Genomic DNA, 18921 nt, shown 5'->3' on the forward strand with positions numbered 1-18921 from the left:
TCAGGGTCAGTTAGACTGTATGGGGGGTTAGACTGTATGGGGGGTTAGAGTCAGACTGTATGGTGGGTTAGAGTCAGGGTCAGTTAGACTGTATGGTGGGTTAGAGTCAGGGTCAGTTAGACTGTATGGTGGGTTAGAGTCAGGGTCAGTTAGACTGTATGGTGGGTTAGAGTCAGGGTCAGTTAGACTGTATGGTGGGTTAGAGTCAGGGTCAGTTAGACTGTATGGTGGGTTAGAGTCAGGGTCAGTCAGACTGTATGGTGGGTTAGAGTCAGGGTCAGTCAGACTGTATGGTGGGTTAGAGTCAGGGTCAGTCAGACTGTATGGTGAGTTAGAGTCAGACTGTATGGGGGTTAGAGTCAGGGTCAGTTAGACTGTATGGGGGGTTAGACTGTATGGGGGTTAGAGTCAGACTGTATGGTGGGTTAGAGTCAGGGTCAGTTAGACTGTATGGTGGGTTAGAGTCAGGGTCAGTTAGACTGTATGGTGGGTTAGAGTCAGGGTCAGTTAGACTGTATGGTGGGTTAGAGTCAGGGTCAGTTAGACTGTATGGTGGGTTAGTCAGGGTCAGTTAGACTGTATGGTGGGTTAGAGTCAGGGTCAGTTAGACTGTATGGGGGTTAGAGTCAGACATATCGGGGGTTAGAGTCAGACTGTATGGTGGGTTAGAGTCAGGGTCAGTCAGACTGTATGGTGGGTTAGAGTCAGGGTCAGTCAGACTGTATGGGGGTTAGAGTCAGGGTCAGTTAGACTGTATGGGGGTTAGACTGTATGGGGGTTAGAGTCAGACTGTATGGTGGGTTAGAGTCAGGGTCAGTTAGACTGTATGGTGGGTTAGAGTCAGGGTCAGTTAGACTGTATGGGGGGTTAGACTGTATGGGGGGTTAGAGTCAGACTGTATGGTGGGTTAGAGTCAGGGTCAGTTAGACTGTATGGTGGGTTAGAGTCAGGGTCAGTTAGACTGTATGGTGGGTTAGAGTCAGGGTCAGTTAGACTGTATGGTGGGTTAGAGTCAGGGTCAGTTAGACTGTATGGTGGGTTAGAGTCAGGGTCAGTCAGACTGTATGGTGGGTTAGAGTCAGACTGTATGGGGGGGTTAGAGTCAGACTGTATGGGGGGTTAGAGTCAGACTGTATGGGGGTTAGAGTCAGGGTCAGTTAGACTGTATGGTGGGTTAGAGTCAGACTGTATGGGGGTTAGAGTCAGACTGTATGGGGGGTTAGAGTCAGACTGTATGGGGGTTAGAGTCAGACTGTATGGGGGGTTAGAGTCAGGTGACTGTATGGGGGGTTAGAGTCAGACTGTATGGGGGGTTAGAGTCAGACTGTATGGGGGGTTAGAGTCAGACTGTAGGGGGTTAGAGTCAGACTGTATGGGGGTTAGAGTCAGACTGTATGGGGGGTTAGAGTCAGGGTCGGTTAGACTGTATGGTGGGTTAGAGTCAGACAGTATGGTGGGTTAGAGTCAGGGCCAGTTAGACTGTATGGTGGATTAGAGTCAAGGTCAGTCATACTATGGTGAGTTAGAGTCAGACTGTATGGTGGGTTAGTCAGACTGTATGGGGGTTAGAGTCAGGGTCAGTCAGACTGTATGGTGGGTTAGAGTCAGACTGTATGATGGGTTAGAGTCAGACTGTATGGTGGGTTAGAGTCAGGGTCAGTCAGACTGTATGGGGGGTTAGAGTCAGACTGTATGGTGGGTTAGAGTCAGACTGTATGGTGGGTTAGAGTCAGACTGTATGGTGGGTTAGAGTCAGGGTCAGTCAGACTGTATGGGGGGTTAGAGTCAGACTGTATGGGGGGGTTAGAGTCAGACTGTATGGGGGGTTAGAGTCAGGGTCAGTCAGACTGTATGGTGGGTTAGAGTCAGACTGTATGGTGGGTTAGAGTCAGACTGTATGGTGGGTTAGAGTCAGACTGTATGGTGGGTTAGAGTCAGACTGTATGGTGGGTTAGAGTCAGGGTCAGTCAGACTGTATGGTGGGTTAGAGTCAGGGTCAGTCAGACTGTATGGGGGGTTAGAGTCAGGGTCAGTTAGACTGTATGGGGGTTAGACTGTATGGGGGGTTAGAGTCAGACTGTATGGTGGGTTAGAGTCAGGGTCAGTTAGACTGTATGGTGGGTTAGAGTCAGGGTCAGTTAGACTGTATGGGGGGTTAGACTGTATGGGGGGTTAGAGTCAGACTGTATGGTGGGTTAGAGTCAGGGTCAGTTAGACTGTATGGTGGGTTAGAGTCAGGGTCAGTTAGACTGTATGGTGGGTTAGAGTCAGGGTCAGTTAGACTGTATGGTGGGTTAGAGTCAGGGTCAGTTAGACTGTATGGTGGGTTAGAGTCAGGGTCAGTCAGACTGTATGGTGGGTTAGAGTCAGACTGTATGGGGGGTTAGAGTCAGACTGTATGGGGGTTAGAGTCAGACTGTATGGGGGTTAGAGTCAGGGTCAGTTAGACTGTATGGTGGGTTAGAGTCAGACTGTATGGGGGGTTAGAGTCAGACTGTATGGGGGGTTAGAGTCAGACTGTATGGGGGGTTAGAGTCAGACTGTATGGGGGGTTAGAGTCAGACTGTATGGGGGGTTAGAGTCAGACTGTATGGGGGGTTAGAGTCAGACTGTATGGGGGGTTAGAGTCAGACTTGGGGGTTAGAGTCAGACTGTATGGGGGGTTAGAGTCAGACTGTATGGGGGTTAGAGTCAGACTGTATGGGGGTTAGAGTCAGACTGTATGGGGGGTTAGAGTCAGACAGTATGGTGGGTTAGAGTCAGACAGTATGGTGGGTTAGAGTCAGGGCCAGTTAGACTGTATGGTGGATTAGAGTCAAGGTCAGTCATACTATGGTGAGTTAGAGTCAGACTGTATGGTGGGTTAGTCAGACTGTATGGGGGTTAGAGTCAGGGTCAGTCAGACAGTATGGTGGGTTAGAGTCAGACTGTATGGTGGGTTAGAGTCAGACTGTATGGTGGGTTAGAGTCAGGGTCAGTCAGACTGTATGGTGAGTTAGAGTCAGACTGTATGGTGGGTTAGTCAGACTGTATGATGGGTTAGAGTCAGACTGTATGGGGGGGTTAGAGTCAGGGTCAGTCAGACTGTATGGGGGGTTAGAGTCAGACTGTATGGGGGGGTTAGAGTCAGACTGTATGGGGGGTTAGAGTCAGGGTCAGTCAGACTGTATGGTGGGTTAGAGTCAGACTGTATGGTGGGTTAGAGTCAGACTGTATGGTGGGTTAGAGTCAGACTGTATGGTGGGTTAGAGTCAGACTGTATGGTGGGTTAGAGTCAGGGTCAGTCAGACTATGGTGGGTTAGAGTCAGACTGTATGGGGGGTTAGAGTCAGGGTCAGTTAGAATGTATGGTGGGTTAGAGTCAGGGTCAGTTAGAATGTATGGTGGGTTAGAGTCAGACTGTATGGGGGGTTAGAGTCAGACTGTATGGTGGGTTAGAGTCAGACTGTATGGTGGGTTAGAGTCAGACTGTATGGTGGGTTAGAGTCAGGGTCAGTCAGACTATGGTGGGTTAGAGTCAGACTGTATGGGGGGTTAGAGTCAGGGTCAGTTAGAATGTATGGTGGGTTAGAGTCAGGGTCAGTTAGAATGTATGGTGGGTTAGAGTCAGACTGTATGGGGGGTTAGAGTCAGACTGTATGGTGGGTTAGGGTCAGGGTCAGTCAGACTGTATGGTGGGTTAGAGTCAGACTGTATGGTGGGTTAGGGTCAGTCAGACTATGGTGGGTTAGAGTCAGGGTCAGTCAGACTATGGTGGGTTAGAGTCACAGTACAGGAGTACAGTGGTTCTGAGGAGTACAGTAGTTGTGTCTGGTTCTGAGGAGTACAGTAGTTCTGTGTCTGGGTCAAAGCACACAGGCAACAGCCAGGTTATTTAAAGCTCCACTCCAGATTTATTTCAACGGTTAGAGAGATACCTGCTGGCATTGGGTTGGGTCAGGCGTTAGACTCATCCTCCCCTCTGCAGCTGGAGACAATCAGCCAATAGCCAGTGACCGCTGCCTGGGTGTGGTCGGCCTGGGAGGCGTGGACGCAGCACCCTGACCCATCCCCCGGGGAAACAGGTGGTGGAGGACGATATCATGCTCTCTGCTCGCCAGACTCTCGTCCTCCATCTGGAGGGTCAGCAACGGCTGGCTGTGATTCGCTTGGCATTTCAGCTTCCAGTACCGATACATGAAGTGGACTGTCTCCTGGTTCAGCTGCAGGGCCTGGGACACCTCCTGCTGTAGTCTGATGTGACGGAGGTTCAGGGCCTCTGCTGGGTTGGGGACTGGGACGGGATGAGGAACTTCATCTCCTCTGAGCCTCCCCTCCTCGTCCTCTCCTCCCACCAGACCAGAGTGTTTGGGGCAGAAGGACTTGAACCTGACCTCATCCTCATGCTCTTTGACGATGGTGTTCATCTCCAGACTGCTGTCTAAGGCACAGCTCACATGGAACGCTGTCCGACAGCGTTTAGCTGAACACTGAGGGAACAGAGAGAGGAATGCCAAGGTAACTGACAGGGAACTAACAACGTTGCTGAATAGACAGAAAACTGATAGGACTGCTAACGTAACAGAAATCCACACTAAGAGTTATTAAAGCCTTCACCATGCAGTAGCTACATAGATCCAGTCTGGACTTCAGAGACAGCAGGTCAGTGTGTACCTGTATACAGGCTCCAGTCTGGTCTTCACAGAGACAGCAAGTCAGTGTGTACCTGTATGTAGGCTCCAGTCTGGTCTTCACAGAGACAGCAAGTCAGTGTGTACCTGTATGCAGGCTCCAGTCTGGTCTTCACAGAGACAGCAGGACAGTGTGTACCTGTATACAGGCTCCAGTCTGGTCTTCACAGAGACAGCAAGTCAGTGTGTACCTGTATGTAGGCTCCAGTCTGGTCTTCACAGAGACAGCAGGACAGTGTGTACCTGTATACAGGCTCCAGTCTGGTCTTCACAGAGACAGCAGGTCAGTGTGTACCTGTATACAGGCTCCAGTCTGGTCTTCACAGAGACAGCAGGTCAGTGTGTACCTGTATACAGGCTCCAGTCTGGTCTTCACAGAGACAGCAGGACAGTGTGTACCTGTATACAGGCTCCAGTCTGGTCTTCACAGAGACAGCAGGACAGTGTGTACCTGTATACAGGCTCCAGTCTGGTCTTCACAGAGACAGCAGGTCAGTGTGTACCTGTATACAGGCTCCAGTCTGGTCTTCACAGAGACAGCAGGTCAGTGTGTACCTGTATACAGGCTCCAGTCTGGTCTTCACAGAGACAGCAGGTCACAGTAGCTGTCAGAAATCTGCAGTTTCACTGTGTCTTTTGTTTACATAAGATAAAGCAACGCAAAACATTTACCACAAAATCACTTTGATTATAACAAAAGTTGAACACTATTGTTAGCTTCCACACAGAAGTAAATTAACTTACAATAAGCAAGGTTAAGGGTCAGGGTTAAGGGACGGGGGTTAGGGGTCGTCACCTCGGGGATCCACAGAGCACAGCTGACGTGGACCCACTTGGTTCTGCTGCGGGTGGGTTTCATGGCCCCGCCCTTCTTGGGGCAGACTTGGCATTTGGGCGAGATGCCGAGAGCACAGGTCTGACACAGCCAGCTACCCTTTGGTACCTTCAGAATCCCATAACACACCTGGAACATACAGAACACAGCCAGACAATTTGGCCATTGAAAAGCATAATTACGAGCGGTATTTAACACAGTCTAAATGAAACAAAAGCCATACCTGGTGAACACAGATGTTGCACTTGTCGCAGAACACCATCTCATTGTTGTCCTCGTCGTCAGGTGACCGACACACGTCACACACGACGTCTTCGTCGTACTCCATGCCAAACCCCTCCTCCGTTGCCATGGGATGTCTCATTCTGTCATAGCAACGCCGCTCAAACTCCTCCATCGCTCTCTCCATGGTGGTCTCATCCAGCACAGCCATACCTGAAGAACAGTAAACGGTATTATAGTGCTGGGTCGCGGGTATCTGAGTGTAAAAAAATCCTCCAGTCTGAACATAATAAACCAGGTAGAAAGTGTGTAGAAATGATAATGAACTTACATGTGTAAAATAATGTTAACTATTATTGTGGTCTCTAACCAGTGAGTTTAGAAAATGAAGTATACAGGCAACAATAAAACACAATAAGAGGTGGGAATGTTCTTCCCTTGATATATAACTGCTACATTACCAATATTATATTGGATCGCTCTACAGACAAAACCAGTAGAGAACCCCTGGTCAGTCGACGCTACGCAGCGCTGAACCACGACACAGTCGACGCTACGCAGCGCTGAACCACGACACAGTCGACGCTACGCAGCGCTGAACCACGACACAGTCGACGCTACGCAGCGCTGAACCACGACACAGTCGACGCTACGCAGCGCTGAACCACGACACAGTCGACGCTACGCAGCGCTGAACCACGACACAGTCGACGCTACGCAGCGCTGAACCACGACACAGTCGACGCTACGCAGCGCTGAACCACGACACAGTCGACGCTACGCAGCGCTGAACCACGACCAGTCGGCACGCAGCGCTGAACCACGACACAGTCGACGCTACGCAGCGCTGAACCACGACACAGTCGACGCTACGCAGCGCTGAACCACGACACAGTCGACGCTACGCTGCGCTGAACCACGACACAGCGCTGAACCACGACACAGCGCTGAACCACGACACAGCGCTGAACCACGACACAGCGCTGAACCACGACACAGCGCTGAACCACGACACAGCGCTGAACCACGACACAGTCAACACTACACAGTGAGCTGTACAACCGTAGTTGAGGTAAATCTACTGACCCATCAGAGTGAACTGGTGGTTGATGAGCTCCAGCCAGGCCACGTCAGTGTCGTTGAGGTCGTACCGACACGTCCCCTCAGCCAGGGTCTGGATGTCCACGTACCCCAGCGCCCCTGAACACCCCGAACGGATCCACTTCTTGGGCTTCAAGAACATCACCTCCATCCCCTTCTCAGCCACCACCCTAAGGAGCCGAGATGGTTAGATATTAGGCCTGGGACGATACCAATTTCGCGATACTCGTTGGTATTGTGGCAAGGTAACACTCAGATTTATCATCACAGCCCTATTGGATATTAGAAACAACACGTAGGCATTGGTCTAAAATTCACGAGCCCCACAATACCTACTTCACCCATGCTCCACCAAGGTTTCACAGCTCACAGCTTTGACCCACTACAGTAGCTATGTTGGTATTGTACTTCAGACTGTGTAGACAGGTTGCTCAGGATTCAAACCTTCTCAAACAGCCTGATTCATACTGTTAGAGGAGGTATTCCACAATAATGTGATTTATACTGCAGATACACAAAGACAGACATACACAGAGAGACAGACAGAGACAGACAGATATGTAGACTACATGTCCTACCAGGCCACATGTCACATGTCCTACCAGGCTACAAGCTGGGGGATGGTGTTTAGGCTACAGGCTGAGGGATGGTGTTTAGGCAACATGTCCTACCGGGCTACAGGCTGAGGGATGGTGTTTAGGCTACATGTCCTACCGGGCTACATGTCCTACCGGGCTACAGGCTGAGGGATGGTGTTTAGGCTACATGTCCTACAGGCTGAGGGATGGTGTTTAGGCTACATGTCCTACTGGGCTACAGGCTGAGGGATGGTGTTTAGGCTACATGTCCTACCGGGCTACAGGCTGAGGGATGGTGTTTAGGCTACATGTCCTACTGGGCTACAGGCTGAGGGATGTGTTTAGGCTATATGTCCTACCAGGCTACATGTCCTACCAGGCTGCAGGCTGAGGGATGGTGTTTAGGCTACATGTCCTACCAGGCTACAGGCTGAGGGATGGTGTTTAGGCTACATGTCCTACCAGACTACATGTCCTACCGGGCTGCAGACTGAGGGATGGTGTTTAGGCTACATGTCCTACCAGGCTACATGTCCTACTGGGCTGCAGACTGAGGGATGGTGTTTAGGCTACATGTCCTACCAGGCTACAGGCTGAGGGATGGTGTTTAGGCTACATGTCCTACCAGGCTACAGGCTGAGGGATGGTGTTTAGGCTACATGTCCTACCGGGCTACAGGCTGAGGGATGGTGTTTAGGCTACATGTCCTACCGGGCTACAGGCTGAGGGATGGTGTTTAGGCTACATGTCCTACAGGCTGAGGGATGGTGTTTAGGCTACATGTCCTACTGGGCTACAGGCTGAGGGATGGTGTTTAGGCTACATGTCCTACCGGGCTACAGGCTGAGGGATGGTGTTTAGGCTACATGTCCTACTGGGCTACAGGCTGAGGGATGTGTTTAGGCTATATGTCCTACCAGGCTACATGTCCTACCAGGCTGCAGGCTGAGGGATGGTGTTTAGGCTACATGTCCTACCAGGCTACAGGCTGAGGGATGGTGTTTAGGCTACATGTCCTACCAGACCAGGCAGGCTGAGGGATGGTGTTTAGGCTACATGTCCTACCGGGCTACAGACTGAGGGATGGTGTTTAGGCTACATGTCCTACCAGGCCACAGGCTGAGGGATGGTGTTTAGGCTACATGTCCTACTGGGCTACAGGCTGAGGGATGGTGTTTAGGCTACATGTCCTACCAGGCTGAGGGATGGTGTTCAGGCTACATGTCCTACCAGGCTTCAGGCTGAGGGATGGTGTTTAGGCTACATGTCCTACCGGGCTACAGGCTGAGGGATGGTGTTTAGGCTACATGTCCTACGGGGGCAGGCTACATGTCCTACCAGGCTACAGGCTGAGGGATGGTGTTTAGGCTACATGTCCTACCGGGCTACAGGCTGAGGGATGGTGTTTAGGCTACATGTCCTACCAGGCTGCAGGCTGAGGGATGGTGTTTAGGCTACATGTCCTACCAGACTACATGTCCTACCAGGCTACAGGCTGAGGGATGGTGTTCAGGCTACATGTCCTACCAGGCTGCAGGCTGAGGGATGGTGTTTAGGCTACATGTCCTACCAGACTACATGTCCTACCGGGCTACAGGCTGAGGGATTGTGTTCAGGCTACATGTCCTACCAGGCTTCAGGCTGAGGGATGGTGTTTAGGCTACATGTCCTACCAGGCTACATGTCCTACCAGGCTACAGGCTGAGGGATGGTGTTTAGGCTACATGTCCTACCAGGCTACAGGCTGAGGGATGGTGTTTAGGCTACATGTCCTACCGGGCTACAGGCTGAGGGATGGTGTTTAGGCTACATGTCCTACCGGGCTACATGTCCTACCGGGCTACAGGCTGAGGGATGGTGTTTAGGCTACATGTCCTACCGAGGTAAGCGAGGGAGGGTAGGCTACATGTCCTACCGGGCTACAGGCTGAGGGATGGTGTTTAGGCTACATGTCCTACCAGGCTGCAGGCTGAGGGATGGTGTTTAGGCTACATGTCCTACCAGACTACATGTCCTACCAGGCTACAGGCTGAGGGATGGTGTTCAGGCTATATGTCCTACCAGGCTGCAGGCTGAGGGATGGTGTTTAGGCTACATGTCCTACCAGGCTACATGTCCTACCAGGCTACAGGCTGAGGGATGGTGTTTAGGCTACATGTCCTACCAGGCCACATGTGCTACCAGGCTGCAGGCTGAGGGATGGTGTTTAGGCTACATGTCCTACCAGGCTACATGTCCTACCAGGCTGAGGGATGGTGTATAGGCTTCATGTCCTACCAGGCTACAGGCTGAGGGATGGTGTTTAGGCCACATGTCCTACCGGGCTACAGGCTGAGGGATGGTGTTTAGGCCACATGTCCTACCAGGCTACATGTCCTACCAGGCTGCAGGCTGAGGGATGGTGTTTAGGCTACATGTCCTACATGTCCTACCAGGCTACATGTCCTGCCAGGCTGAGGGATGGTGTTCAGGCTAAATGTCCTACCAGGCTACAGGCTGAGGGATGGTGTTTAGGCTACATGTCCTACCAGGCTACAGGCTGAGGGATGGTGTTTAGGCTTCATGTCCTACCAGGCTACAGGCTGAGGGATGGTGTTTAGGCTACATGTCCTACCGGGCTACAGGCTGAGGGATGGTGTTTAGGCTACATGTCCTACCGGGCTACAGGCTGAGGGATGGTGTTTAGGCCACATGTCCTACCGGGCTACAGGCTGAGGGATGGTGTTTAGGCTACATGTCCTACCAGGCTGCAGGCTGAGGGATGGTGTTTAGGCTACATGTCCTACATGTCCTACCAGGCTACATGTCCTACCAGGCTGAGGGATGGTGTTCAGGCTACATGTCCTACCAGGCTACAGGCTGAGGGATGGTGTTTAGGCTACATGTCCTACCAGGCTACAGGCTGAGGGATGGTGTTTAGGCTTCATGTCCTACCAGGCTACAGGCTGAGGGATGGTGTTTAGGCTACATGTCCTACCGGGCTACAGGCTGAGGGATGGTGGTTAGGCGACATGTCCTACCAGGCTACAGGCTGAGGGATGGTGTTTAGGCTACATGTCCTACCAGGCTACATGTCCTACACAGGCTGAGGGATGGTGTTTAGGCTACATGTCCTACCGGGCTACAGGCTGAGGGATGGTGTTTAGGCTACATGTCCTACCGGGCTACAGGCTGAGGGATGGTGTTTAGGCTATATGTCCTACCAGGCTACATGTCCTACCAGGCTACAGGCTGAGGGATGGTGTTTAGGCTACATGTCCTACCGGGCTACAGGGTGAGTGATGGTGTATAGGCTACATGTCCTACCAGAAGGCTACATGTCCTACCGGGCTGCAGGCTGAGGGATGGTGTTTAGGCTACATGTCCTACCAGGCTACATGTCCTACTGGGCTGCAGACTGAGGGATGGTGTTTAGGCTACATGTCCTACAGGCTGAGGGATGGTGTTTAGGCTACATGTCCTACAGGCTGAGGGATGGTGTTTAGGCTACATGTCCTACTGGGCTACAGGCTGAGGGATGGTGTTTAGGCTACATGTCCTACCAGGCTACAGGCTGAGGGATGGTGTTTAGGCTACATGTCCTACCAGACTACATGTCCTACCGGGCTGCAGACTGAGGGATGGTGTTTAGGCTACATGTCCTACCAGGCTACATGTCCTACCGGGCTACAGGCTGAGGGATGGTGTTTAGGCTACATGTCCTACCAGGCTACAGGCTGAGGGATGTGTTTAGGCTATATGTCCTACCAGGCTACATGTCCTACCAGGCTGCAGGCTGAGGGATGGTGTTTAGGCTACATGTCCTACCAGGCTACAGGCTGAGGGATGGTGTTTAGGCTACATGTCCTAGGCTGAGGGATGGTGTTTAGGCTACATGTCCTACCGGGCTACAGGCTGAGGGATGGTGTTTAGGCTACATGTCCTACCAGGCTACAGGCTGAGGGATGGTGTTCAGGCTACATGTCCTACCAGGCTGCAGGCTGAGGGATGGTGTTTAGGCTACATGTCCTACCGGCAGGTGAGGGAGAGGCTACATGTCCTACCGGGCTACAGGCTGAGGGATTGTGTTCAGGCTACATGTCCTACCAGGCTGAGGGATGGTGTTTAGGCTACATGTCCTACCGGGCTACAGGCTGAGGGATGGTGTTTAGGCTACATGTCCTACCAGGCTACAGGCTGAGGGATGGTGTTCAGGCTACATGTCCTACCAGGCTGCAGGCTGAGGGATGGTGTTTAGGCTACATGTCCTACCAGGCTACATGTCCTACCGGGCTGCAGGCTGAGGGATGGTGTTTAGGCTACATGTCCTACCAGGCTACATGTACTGGGCTGAGACTGAGGGATGGTGTTTAGGCTACATGTCCTACCAGACCACAGGCTGAGGGATGGTGTTTAGGCTACATGTCCTACCGGGCTACAGGCTGAGGGATGGTGTTTAGGCTACATGTCCTACCCAGGCTGAGGGATGGTGTTTAGGCTACATGTCCTACTGGGCTACAGGCTGAGGGATGGTGTTTAGGCTACATGTCCTAGGCTGAGGGATGGTGTTTAGGCTACATGTCCTACCGGGCTACAGGCTGAGGGATGGTGTTTAGGCTACATGTCCTACCAGGCTACAGGCTGAGGGATGGTGTTCAGGCTACATGTCCTACCAGGCTGCAGGCTGAGGGATGGTGTTTAGGCTACATGTCCTACCAGACTACATGTCCTACCGGGCTACAGGCTGAGGGATTGTGTTCAGGCTACATGTCCTACCAGGCTTCAGGCTGCAGGATGTTGTTTAGGCTACATGTCCTACCGGGCTACAGGCTGAGGGATGGTGTTCAGGCTACATGTCCTACCAGGCTGAGGGATGGTGTTCAGGCTACATGTCCTACCAGGCTTCAGGCTGAGGGATGGTGTTTAGGCTACATGTCCTACCGGGCTACAGGCTGAGGGATGGTGTTTAGGCTACATGTCCTACCAGGCTACATGTCCTACCAGGCTACAGGCTGAGGGATGGTGTTTAGGCTACATGTCCTACCGGGCTACAGGCTGAGGGATGGTGTTTAGGCTACATGTCCTACCAGGCTGCAGGCTGAGGGATGGTGTTTAGGCTACATGTCCTACCAGACTACATGTCCTACCAGGCTACAGGCTGAGGGATGGTGTTTAGGCTACATGTCCTACCAGGCTACAGGCTGAGGGATGGTGTTCAGGCTACATGTCCTACCAGGCTGCAGGCTGAGGGATGGTGTTTAGGCTACATGTCCTACCGGGCTACAGGCTGAGGGATTGTGTTCAGGCTACATGTCCTACCAGGCTTCAGGCTGAGGGATGGTGTTTAGGCTACATGTCCTACCAGGCTACATGTCCTACCAGGCTACAGGCTGAGGGATGGTGTTCAGGCTACATGTCCTACCAGGCTACAGGCTGAGGGATGGTGTTTAGGCTACATGTCCTACCGGGCTACAGGCTGAGGGATGGTGTTTAGGCTACATGTCCTACCGGGCTACAGGCTGAGGGATGGTGTTTAGGCTACATGTCCTACCAGGCTACATGTCCTACCAGGCTACAGGCTGAGGGATGGTGTTTAGGCTACATGTCCTACCGGGCTACAGGCTGAGGGATGGTGTTTAGGCTACATGTCCTACCAGGCTGCAGGCTGAGGGATGGTGTTTAGGCTACATGTCCTACCAGACTACATGTCCTACCAGGCTACAGGCTGAGGGATGGTGTTCAGGCTACATGTCCTACCAGGCTGCAGGCTGAGGGATGGTGTTTAGGCTACATGTCCTACCAGGCTACATGTCCTACCAGGCTACAGGCTGAGGGATGGTGTTTAGGCTACATGTCCTACCAGGCCACATGTGCTACCAGGCTGCAGGCTGAGGGATGGTGTTTAGGCTACATGTCCTACCAGGCTACATGTCCTACCAGGCTGAGGGATGGTGTTCAGGCTACATGTCCTACCAGGCTACAGGCTGAGGGATGGTGTATAGGCTTCATGTCCTACCAGGCTACAGGCTGAGGGATGGTGTTTAGGCCACATGTCCTACCGGGCTACAGGCTGAGGGATGGTGTTTAGGCTACATGTCCTACCAGGCTACATGTCCTACCAGGCTGCAGGCTGAGGGATGGTGTTTAGGCTACATGTCCTACCAGGCTACAGTGCAGGCTGAGGGATGGTGTTCAGGCTACATGTCCTACCAGGCTACAGGCTGAGGGATGGTGTTTAGGCTACATGTCCTACCAGGCTACAGGCTGAGGGATGGTGTTTAGGCTACATGTCCTACCAGGCTACAGGCTGAGGGATGGTGTTTAGGCTACATGTCCTACCGGGCTACAGGCTGAGGGATGGTGTTTAGGCTACATGTCCTACCGGGCTACAGGCTGAGGGATGGTGTTTAGGCTACATGTCCTACCAGGCTACATGTCCTACCAGGCTGAGGGATGGTGTTCAGGCTACATGTCCTACCAGGCTACAGGCTGAGGGATGGTGTTTAGGCTACATGTCCTACCAGGCTACAGGCTGAGGGATGGTGTTTAGGCTACATGTCCTACCAGGCTACAGGCTGAGGGATGGTGTTTAGGCTACATGTCCTACCGGGCTACAGGCTGAGGGATGGTGGTTAGGCTACATGTCCTACCAGGCTACAGGCTGAGGGATGGTGTTTAGGCTACATGTCCTACCAGGCTACAGGCTGAGGGATGGTGTTTAGGCTACATGTCCTACCTGGCTTACAGGCTGAGGGATGGTGTTTAGGCTACATGTCCTACCAGGCTACATGTCCTACCAGGCTACATGTCCTACCAGGCTACATGCACAGGCTGAGGGATGGGGTTTAGGCTACATGTCCTACCGGGCTACAGGCTGAGGGATGGTGTTTAGGCTACATGTCCTACCAGGCTGAGGGATGGTGTTTAGGCTACATGTCCTACTGGGCTACAGGCTGAGGGATGGTGTTTAGGCTACATGTCCTCCAGGCTGAGGGATGGTGTTTAGGCTACATGTCCTACCGGGCTACAGGCTGAGGGATGGTGTTTAGGCTACATGTCCTACCAGGCTACAGGCTGAGGGATGGTGTTTAGGCTACATGTCCTACCAGGCTGCAGGCTGAGGGATGGTGTTTAGGCTACATGTCCTACCAGACTACATGTCCTACCGGGCTGCAGGCTGAGGGATGGTGTTCAGGCTACATGTCCTACCAGGCTTCAGGATGTTGTTTAGGCTACATGTCCTACCGGGCTACAGGCTGAGGGATGGTGTTCAGGCTACATGTCCTACCAGGCTGAGGGATGGTGTTCAGGCTACATGTCCTACCAGGCTTCAGGCTGAGGGATGGTGTTTAGGCTACATGTCCTACCGGGCTACAGGCTGAGGGATGGTGTTTAGGCTACATGTCCTACCAGGCTACATGTCCTACCAGGCTACAGGCTGAGGGATGGTGTTTAGGCTACATGTCCTACCGGGCTACAGGCTGAGGGATGGTGTTTAGGCTACATGTCCTACCAGGCTGCAGGCTGAGGGATGGTGTTTAGGCTACATGTCCTACCAGACTACATGTCCTACCAGGCTACAGGCTGAGGGATGGTGTTTAGGCTACATGTCCTACCAGGCTACAGGCTGAGGGATGGTGTTTAGGCTACATGTCCTACCAGGCTACAGGCTGAGGGATGGTGTTTAGGCTACATGTCCTACCGGGCTACAGGCTGAGGGATGGTGTTCAGGCTACATGTCCTACCAGGCTTCAGGCTGAGGGATGGTGTTTAGGCTACATGTCCTACCAGGCTACATGTCCTACCAGGCTGCAGGCTGAGGGATGGTGTTTAGGCTACATGTCCTACCAGGCTACAGGCTGAGGGATGGTGTTTAGGCTACATGTCCTACCGGGCTACAGGCTGAGGGATGGTGTTTAGGCTACATGTCCTACCGGGCTACAGGCTGAGGGATGGTGTTTAGGCTACAGGCTGAGGGATGGTGTTTAGGCAACATGTCCTACCGGGCTACAGGCTGAGGGATGGTGTTTAGGCTACATGTCCTACCGGGCTACATGTCCTACCGGGCTACAGGCTGAGGGATGGTGTTTAGGCTACATGTCCTACAGGCTGAGGGATGGTGTTTAGGCTACATGTCCTACTGGGCTACAGGCTGAGGGATGGTGTTTAGGCTACATGTCCTACCGGGCTACAGGCTGAGGGATGGTGTTTAGGCTACATGTCCTACTGGGCTACAGGCTGAGGGATGTGTTTAGGCTATATGTCCTACCAGGCTACATGTCCTACCAGGCTGCAGGCTGAGGGATGGTGTTTAGGCTACATGTCCTACCAGGCTACAGGCTGAGGGATGGTGTTTAGGCTACATGTCCTACCAGACTACATGTCCTACCGGGCTGCAGACTGAGGGATGGTGTTTAGGCTACATGTCCTACCAGGCTACATGTCCTACTGGGCTGCAGGCTGAGGGATGGTGTTTAGGCTACATGTCCTACCAGGCTACAGGCTGAGGGATGGTGTTTAGGCTACATGTCCTACCAGGCTACAGGCTGAGGGATGGTGTTTAGGCTACATGTCCTACCGGGCTACAGGCTGAGGGATGGTGTTTAGGCTACATGTCCTACCGGGCTACAGGCTGAGGGATGGTGTTTAGGCTACATGTCCTACAGGCTGAGGGATGGTGTTTAGGCTACATGTCCTACTGGGCTACAGGCTGAGGGATGGTGTTTAGGCTACATGTCCTACCGGGCTACAGGCTGAGGGATGGTGTTTAGGCTACATGTCCTACTGGGCTACAGGCTGAGGGATGTGTTTAGGCTATATGTCCTACCAGGCTACATGTCCTACCAGGCTGCAGGCTGAGGGATGGTGTTTAGGCTACATGTCCTACCAGGCTACAGGCTGAGGGATGGTGTTTAGGCTACATGTCCTACCAGGCCACAGGCTGAGGGATGGTGTTTAGGCTACATGTCCTACCGGGCTACAGGCTGAGGGATGGTGTTTAGGCTACATGTCCTACCAGGCTGAGGGATGGTGTTTAGGCTACATGTCCTACTGGGCTACAGGCTGAGGGATGGTGTTTAGGCTACATGTCCTACCAGGCTGAGGGATGGTGTTCAGGCTACATGTCCTACCAGGCTTCAGGCTGAGGGATGGTGTTTAGGCTACATGTCCTACCGGGCTACAGGCTGAGGGATGGTGTTTAGGCTACATGTCCTACCAGGCTACATGTCCTACCAGGCTACAGGCTGAGGGATGGTGTTTAGGCTACATGTCCTACCGGGCTACAGGCTGAGGGATGGTGTTTAGGCTACATGTCCTACCAGGCTGCAGGCTGAGGGATGGTGTTTAGGCTACATGTCCTACCAGGCTACATGTCCTACCAGGCTACAGGCTGAGGGATGGTGTTCAGGCTACATGTCCTACCAGGCTGCAGGCTGAGGGATGGTGTTTAGGCTACATGTCCTACCAGGCTACAGGCTGAGGGATTGTGTTCAGGCTACATGTCCTACCAGGCTTCAGGCTGAGGGATGGTGTTTAGGCTACATGTCCTACCAGGCTACATGTCCTACCAGGCTACAGGCTGAGGGATGGTGTTTAGGCTACATGTCCTACCAGGCTACAGGCTGAGGGATGGTGTTTAGGCTACATGTCCTACCGGGCTACAGGCTGAGGGATGGTGTTTAGGCTACATGTCCTACCGGGCTACATGTCCTACCGGGCTACAGGCTGAGGGATGGTGTTTAGGCTACATGTCCTACCAGGCTACATGTCATACCAGGCTACAGGCTGAGGGATGGTGTTTAGGCTACATGTCCTACCGGGCTACAGGCTGAGGGATGGTGTTTAGGCTACATGTCCTACCAGGCTGCAGGCTGAGGGATGGTGTTTAGGCTACATGTCCTACCAGGCTACATGTCCTACCAGGCTACAGGCTGAGGGATGGTGTTCAGGCTACATGTCCTACCAGGCTGCAGGCTGAGGGATGGTGTTTAGGCTACATGTCCTACCAGGCTACATGTCCTACCAGGCTACAGGCTGAGGGATGGTGTTTAGGCTACATGTCCTACCAGGCCACATGTGCTACCAGGCTGCAGGCTGAGGGATGGTGTTTAGGCTACATGTCCTACCAGGCTACATGTCCTACCAGGCTGAGGGATGGTGTATAGGCTTCATGTCCTACCAGGCTACAGGCTGAGGGATGGTGTTTAGGCCACATGTCCTACCGGGCTACAGGCTGAGGGATGGTGTTTAGGCTACATGTCCTACCAGGCTACATGTCCTACCAGGCTGCAGGCTGAGGGATGGTGTTTAGGCTACATGTCCTACATGTCCTACCAGGCTACATGTCCTGCCAGGCTGAGGGATGGTGTTCAGGCTAAATGTCCTACCAGGCTACAGGCTGAGGGATGGTGTTTAGGCTACATGTCCTACCAGGCTACAGGCTGAGGGATGGTGTTTAGGCTTCATGTCCTACCAGGCTACAGGCTGAGGGATGGTGTTTAGGCTACATGTCCTACCGGGCTACAGGCTGAGGGATGGTGTTTAGGCTACATGTCCTACCGGGCTACAGGCTGAGGGATGGTGTTTAGGCCACATGTCCTACCGGGCTACAGGCTGAGGGATGGTGTTTAGGCTACATGTCCTACCAGGCTGCAGGCTGAGGGATGGTGTTTAGGCTACATGTCCTACATGTCCTACCAGGCTACATGTCCTACCAGGCTGAGGGATGGTGTTCAGGCTACATGTCCTACCAGGCTACAGGCTGAGGGATGGTGTTTAGGCTACATGTCCTACCAGGCTACAGGCTGAGGGATGGTGTTTAGGCTTCATGTCCTACCAGGCTACAGGCTGAGGGATGGTGTTTAGGCTACATGTCCTACCGGGCTACAGGCTGAGGGATGGTGGTTAGGCGACATGTCCTACCAGGCTACAGGCTGAGGGATGGTGTTTAGGCTACATGTCCTACCAGGCTACATGTCCTACAGGCTGAGGGATGGTGTTTAGGCTACATGTCCTACCGGGCTACAGGCTGAGGGATGGTGTTTAGGCTACATGTCCTACTGGGCTACAGGCTGAGGGATGTGTTTAGGCTATATGTCCTACCAGGCTACATGTCCTACCAGGCTGCAGGCTGAGGGATGGTGTTTAGGCTACATGTCCTACCAGGCTACAGGCTGAGGGATGGTGTTTAGGCTACATGTCCTACCAGACTACATGTCCTACCGGGCTGCAGACTGAGGGATGGTGTTTAGGCTACATGTCCTACCAGGCTACATGTCCTACTGGGCTGCAGACTGAGGGATGGTGTTTAGGCTACATGTCCTACAGGCTGTGGGATGGTGTTTAGGCTACATGTCCTACAGGCTGAGGGATGGTGTTTAGGCTACATGTCCTACTGGGCTACAGGCTGAGGGATGGTGTTTAGGCTACATGTCCTACCAGGCTACAGGCTGAGGGATGGTGTTTAGGCTACATGTCCTACCAGACTACATGTCCTACCGGGCTGCAGACTGAGGGATGGTGTTTAGGCTACATG

General features: G+C 52.9%; 1 protein-coding gene across 6 annotated transcripts in view; it reads right to left on the minus strand.

Moving 5' to 3' along the window:
* The window catches only part of LOC106611402 (protein Jade-1), a 38051-nt gene that overhangs the window by 8820 nt on the left and 10310 nt on the right, over positions 1-18921 (minus strand). For 4 of the 6 annotated variants that reach the window (XM_014211572.2, XM_014211573.2, XM_014211574.2 and 1 more), the window contains 4 exons: positions 6814-6998; positions 5729-5940; positions 5467-5634; positions 3871-4469 (listed from right to left, as the gene is read on the minus strand). In XM_014211572.2, coding sequence (XP_014067047.1) covers positions 3978-4469; positions 5467-5634; positions 5729-5940; positions 6814-6998 — 1057 coding nt within the window. In that variant the 3' untranslated portion in view covers positions 3871-3977. Of the gene's footprint in view, positions 1-3870; positions 4470-5466; positions 5635-5728; positions 5941-6813; positions 6999-18921 lie in introns of those variants that run through there. The other 2 variants (XR_006771028.1, XR_006771027.1) reach the window with 1 other exon arrangement.

The sequence above is a fragment of the Salmo salar genome, chromosome ssa09 (genome assembly GCF_905237065.1).
Source record: "Salmo salar chromosome ssa09, Ssal_v3.1, whole genome shotgun sequence".
Classification (NCBI taxonomy): Eukaryota; Metazoa; Chordata; class Actinopteri; order Salmoniformes; family Salmonidae; genus Salmo; species Salmo salar.